General features: G+C 39.6%; 1 protein-coding gene across 1 annotated transcript; it reads left to right on the top strand.

Annotated features, from left to right (window-relative positions):
* The first annotated feature begins 1,261 nt into the window (after positions 1–1,261).
* LOC137267814 (uncharacterized) lies at positions 1,262–2,575 on the top strand. Its single transcript, XM_067802249.1, has one exon. It carries the CDS (start codon positions 1,262–1,264, stop codon positions 2,573–2,575), a length of 1,314 nt encoding a protein of 437 aa, XP_067658350.1.
* Positions 2,576–6,479: the final 3,904 nt, after the last annotated feature.

The following is a 6,479-nucleotide window of genomic DNA, read 5'->3' as shown; positions in this document are numbered from 1 at the left end:
TATTGGGATATGGCAGTAAAAAATTAAGTATGTGACATGTCACAAATTTTGTCATGTTTGTGTGTGAGAATGTTCTGTTGGCCGTCATGTGACTGATGGTCTGTATAACATAAAGAAGAGAGAAGGAATTCCATGCAGACACACATCAGAGGCATATGATGAAGCTCCCATAAAATCAGTCAAAGATAACTTGTTTTCAAATCTCAGCACCGTAACGTGTGATAAATACACATGTCAGAGGCTTATGGTGAAGCTCCCATAAAAACAGTCAAGGATGACATGTTTTCAAATCTCAACACAGTAACGTGTGAAAAATACACACGTGAGAGGCTTATGGTGAAGCTCCCATAAAAACAGTCAAGGATGACATGTTTTCAAATCTCAACACAGTAACGTGTGAAAAATACACACGTGAGAGGCTTATGGTGAAGCTCCCATAAAAACAGTCAAGGATGACATGTTTTCAAATCTCAACACAGTAACGTGTGAAAAATACACACGTGAGAGGCTTATGGTGAAGCTCCCATAAAAACAGTCAAGGATGACATGTTTTCAAATCTCAACACCGTAACGTGTGAAAAATACACACGTGAGAGGCTTATGGTGAAGCTCCCATAAAAACAGTCAAGGATGACATGTTTTCAAATCTCAGCACCGTAACGTGTGAAAAATACACGTGAGAGGCTTATGGTGAAGCTCCCATAAAAACAGTCAAGGATGACATGTTTTCAAATATCAACATGTGAACATGCAAAAATTACCTATGTATTGTTTCTGGACACTAGTTTCAAATAGCATATTATTCATTATAAATATTTTGCCAGCAGGAGATGTGTGGAAAGGAACATCAAATAGCAGTAGATATCTGTGCAGGAGTGCTGATGATTGTGGGGTAACATGTGTGGGTTTGAAGACTGATGATTGTAGTGTGAGGTTAGAGGGATGGAAGATTGATTGTTCTGGTGTGAGGTTTCTGGGTGGGAAGATTGATGATTGTGGTGTGAGGTTTATGGGTGGGAAGACTGATGACTGTGGTGTGAGGTTTTTGAGTGTGAAGATTGATGATTTGTGGTGTGAGGTGTGTGGGTGTGAAGATTGATGATCGTGGTGTGAGGTTTGTGAGTGGGAAGATTGATGACTGTGGTGTGAGGTTTGTGAGTGGGAAGATTGATGACTGTGGTGTGAGGTTTGTGAGTGGGCAGATGATGATTGTGGTGTGAGGTTTGTGAGTGGGCAGATTGATGATTGTGGTGTGAGGTTTATGGGTGGGAAGATTGATGACTGTGGTGTGAGGTTTGTGAGTGGGCAGATTGATGATTGTGGTGTGAGGTTTGTGAGTGGGAAGATTGATGACTGTGGTGTGAGGTTTGTGAGTGGGAAGGTTGATGACTGTGGTGTGAGGTTTGTGAGTGGAAAGATTGATGACTGTTGTGTGAGGTTTGTGAGTGGGAAGACTGATGACTGTGGTGTGAGGTTTATGGGTGGGAAGATTGATGACTGTGGTGTGAGGTTTGTGAGTGGGAAGATTGATGATTGTGGTGTGAGCTTTGTGAGTGGGCAGATTGATGATTGTGGTGTGAGGTTTATGGGTGGGAAGATTGATGACTGTGATGTGAGGTTTGTGAGTGGGCAGATTAATGATTGTGGTGTGAGGTTTGTGAGTGGGAAGATTGATGATTGTGGTGTGAGTTTTGTGAGTGGGAAGATTGATGATTGTGGTGTGAGGTTTGTGAGTGGGCAGATTGATGATTGTGGTGTGAGGTTTGTCAGTGGGCAGATTGATGATTGTGGTGTGAGGTTTATGAGTGGGAAGATTGATGACTGTGGTGTGAGGTTTGTGGGTGGGAAGACTGATGATTGCGGTGTGAGGTTTGTGATTGGGAAGATTGATGACTGTGGTGTGAGGTTTGTGGGTGGGAAGATTAATGACTGTGGTGTGAGGTTTGTGGGTGGGAGGATTGATGACTGTGGTGTGAAGTTTGTGAGTGGGAAGATTAATGATTGTGGTGTGAGGTTTGTGAGTGGGAAGATTGATGATTGTGGTGTGAGGTTTGTGAGTGGGAAGATTGATGATTGTGGTGTGAGGTTTGTGAGTGGGAAGATTGATGATTGTGGTGTGAGGTTTGTGAGTGGGAAGATTGATGACTGTGGTGTGAAGTTTGTGAGTGGGAAGATTGATGACTGTGGTGTGAGGTTTATGGGTGGGAAGATTGATGACTGTGGTGTGAGGTTTATGAGTGGGAAGATTGATGACTGTGGTGTGAGGTTTGTGAGTGGGAAGACTGATGATTGTGGTGTGAGGTTTATGAGTGGGAAGGTTGATGACTGTGGTGTGTGGTTTGTGGGTGGGAAGATTGATGATTGTGGTGTGAGGTTTGTGAGTGGGAAGACTGATGATTGTGGTGTGAGGTTTATGAGTGGGAAGGTTGATGACTGTGGTGTGTGGTTTGTGGGTGGGAAGATTGATGATTGTGGTGTGAGGTTTGTGAGTGGGAAGACTGATGATTGTGGTGTGAGGTTTGTGGGTGGGAACATTGAAGGGTTTGATGCTCGAACATGCCATATGGCCAAGTAGCCAAGTGAAAATAGATAGTGTCCTTACTTAATGTACTATGTACCATGAGCTTGGTACGACATCTCCTGCTACATGACACATTTTACTACAGTCCATTATTTCACTCTCTGACTGTGAGTTAGGTGCCAGTAATCGCTACATTGAACATTTTATTACAGTCCTTTACTACATTTTTGACTGTGAGCTGTGTACATGGACTCACAACAGTGTGTGTTACTACAGCCCCTTCGTACTTTTAGAGCTAGATACAAGGTGTCACTACAGTATGTTTTACTACAGCAATTACTACACTCTGACTGTGAGCTAGCTATTCAGACTCACTACTGTACATGTTTTACTACAGCCCGTCAGCAAACTCCTCAACTGTTAGGCTGCGTCACATAGCATTGATTGATTTACCACAACCACCATACACTGTGTCAGAGCTTATCAGTGAGTAAAATGTTGTCTTTCTTGTGTTTGAGGAGCTATGTCAGGAATACTTGTAGCAAACTGGAGTATTCACATACAAATACTCAGTAGCACTAGACAGCCTCATGGTGAGTTATATCCCTCTCTACACACTTCATGATAAACACACACAGTAATCATGTCCTGGGGCTTCACAGTAGATTTATGTGTGTTGCTTAACATCTCACTGTCACTACATTCAAGATGTCTGCTAACAGAGGATGAGTATGGTTTTGTGCCACTTTTAGTAATATTCTGGCAATATTATAGCATGGAACACCAGAAATGGGATTCACATAATGTCTCCATTTGGGGAATCAAACCAAGTCGTCGATGTGACAAATCGATGCTTTAACCACATGGCTACCCCACTGACACTGTCTGTTAATGATCAAGACTGAACCAGTGAAACTGGTGATTGATATTTTGAGCAAAGTGCCACACATAGGGACAGAAATTGGTTGTAGTCCTTAAGCCCTTATCAAAATGACCAACGGCTATAGCACCATCAAGAACTAGAAAGACATTTGCCATTTTATGTGGTTTTGTTACATGTTTTCATTCTAAGAACTAGCTGACTGAAAATATTGGATTCTGTTAATAAAGGAGCAGTGAGGTAGCCTTGTGGTCTATGCATTCACTTGCCATACTTAAGGCTTGGGTTTGGACAATGTGTGAAGCCCATTTCTGGTGTCCCCTGACACGGTATTGCTGGTTTTTCGCTAAAAGCAACATAAAACTAAACTCATTCGCTCCCATAAGGATAATGACACTGTCAGATGATAAATTCAGTTGCCAAATCTGACCACAAAATTTGTGTATTTACCATATTTGAAGTGCAAAGGTGCTGTGGACATATTCTAACCAGGTATCCCTGAAAATTAAGTTGTTTTAGCAAGGATTGTTTTCTCAAAACATAGTTCTGTTTTTTTTATTTAGCATACCTTTGTTTAGGTTTTAATAAAAAATAAACATTGTGTCTGACATACATCTCAAAGCTGTTTTAACTGTTGTTGTAATAAAAATCTCAAACTAAAATATGAACAACTGAATATATTCACCATTCAAAGTTATGGGATAAATAAGGGAAAAGTAAGACAAGCAGATTAGACACACCTCAAAGAAGAGACCAGGCTATTCCAGAAGATACTCGTGTATTATCAGATCACTTGTCAAACTGGGACAAGGTACCTATGTAGTGTTAGATTACAGGTGTAGAGGAACATCCATTATCAGAGCCAGGTATATGAAGTGTGAAGTCCCCCAGAACCGGTAATTCTCCAGACATCAAACACATTTAATGAGAGGCTTCAGTCTTACTCTGACAAATATTTTACTGACCCCTAGAAATCCTCAACAACAAACTGTCACTTAAGTGAACATTCAGGAGTTGAGAACATTACGTTTCCAAGACCGAGTCACTATGGTGGCAGTTAGGCTATTGTGTAGAGCTGGCATTAATCATTTGTGTTGGACTTTCAAAGAAGGTTGTTATTTCGCTGCTAGAATGTTGATTTGCATGCACAGTGTTCTGTTTATGACACTCAGGCAATAAGAACGGCAATTCAGGTTAGTGCGGTGTATCTGCTCAGGCAGGTAGACAGTTTGTGGCTTTTTCTCACCTGCATGTATCTTGTCACTCATAGGTAAGGAGATTTCATGGTTTTATAGATTTCATGGAGAGGATTAAGCTTTTTTCAGATGTCTAATTTAAAATGATGCTGAGGTGTGAGCTTGGAGATTTAGGTCTACTGGCTGAAAAGGTATGTTTCAATGAAATTTTTGTGAATGGAAGTTACGTTTTGTGGAATGGAAGTTTTGTCAGTATTCATTAATTATATTAGTTTCTTTATTTTTGTCAATTTTTAGTTTATGGAAATTATATTTTGCCATCCATTGTGTATAAAGCATCATCTCAAGTTATTTAAGACTAGTGCAATGGAGATCTACTAGGGAAACACAGCCCTCTGAAGAAATTCAAACCTGATAGCTGTGCAACATTTATGTAGTTAGGTAAAACAGCAGCTTTGTGTGTGAAGGAACAAAAGTTTTGTCAGTGAAGATCTGAAATTTATAATACAGTTACACAGACTGCTTTGCTGCAACATGGTGAATAATTTTGTTTCATAAATTACCTCCTGGCACACTAAGAAGTCATTTATTTTCTGCAATGATTGTTCTCTTAAGTCAAACAGACAAAACTTTCATACAAGTAAACTGGATAAATGTTTGTAAAGGACCAGGCCCCAATTTCTCGCACAAACTTAAGTCTGAGTTTTGACTTAAGTCTGAGATTTTACACAAAATTGAGAAAAGGCACTTCTCAGAATGAACTGAAATTGACACAAAACTCAAAATATAGGAAACAATTTGATTTTCGTGAAAAGATTAGTTAATTTGTTTGGGTTTTATATGTCAAAAATGCAGCTGAGTTAAAAATTCAGCTGTTTCAAATTGTGAAACTCAGTTTGAGATTTGAGTAAAAACTTAAGTTTGTTTCAAGAAATGGGGGTCTGATATTAATGTTTAAAGGACTGTTTGCAAAATAACCTGATGATTTTGAAACTGAAGAGGATATGAACAACTTTTATAAATTGATGAAAGTATACTCCTTGTAGTTTGAACATTACGGTTTGAGCAAGTTGAGCAAGCACAAACACCTTACTGATGGCTCAGGCAAACTGTAAGACAATCATCCTTTCCTCCTTGTTTTATGCAGATTATAATTTAAGAATGTTTTACTCCAGACAGTACTATCAGATTCTGTTTGATGGGTCCCCGATGTTGAGCGTGTACAGGCATATGTCCAGATAAGCTGTGCAGGCCATTGAAACAGTACTACAATATGTCTTTATGTCAGTGAGAAAAGAAACATGTTTGTAGATTGTGTGTCCAAGCATTGGATTATAGTCTTGTGTCTATTGCCTTCACCAGGACAGAGTGAACACACTGCAACCCTCACCTCTGATCCCATCACGTGGGTTGTATTATGACAGATTCCACGGCTGAGCTAGGATTCACAATTATGCTTTGTATAGTTAACAGGAAAGTAGTATATCTCATATCAAACTGTCAGCAAATTTATTTTGAATTATAGAAAGTCTTTTGAAAGTGACAGTCCTTCCTTGGTAGCAGCAGCCATTTTGAATATGTTGTGATGAAATTGTGTTGGTGGAGGGTGTCCACATGACAGAGGTACTGTTTGTATAGTGAGATGTTTCATGGATTTATCGCATATGCTAGGACTCACATTAGTCCCTAGGGCCAAATCCTAGGACTTGACTCTGAATGGACGTGAAATTTAAGTTTAGATAGTGAGACTAATGTGATGAGCAGGTAAACAGAAGCACTTTTTGAAGTGTACAAACTCATGGTTTGTTTGTTCAAACCAACTTATGGTACTAGCAATATTATGAAAAGTTCGGATTGAAAATTAGAAATGATTATATCAATG

Source organism: Haliotis asinina, chromosome 16 (genome assembly GCF_037392515.1).
Source record: "Haliotis asinina isolate JCU_RB_2024 chromosome 16, JCU_Hal_asi_v2, whole genome shotgun sequence".
In the NCBI taxonomy this organism is placed as follows: Eukaryota; Metazoa; Mollusca; class Gastropoda; order Lepetellida; family Haliotidae; genus Haliotis; species Haliotis asinina.
This window is presented reverse-complemented; position numbering and strand designations above follow the sequence as displayed.

Excerpts from the sequence above, each read along its gene's own strand:
- LOC137267814 (XM_067802249.1), top strand. The coding sequence starts at position 1,262 with ATGGGTGGGAAGATTGATGACTGTGGTGTGAGGTTTGTGAGTGGGCAG.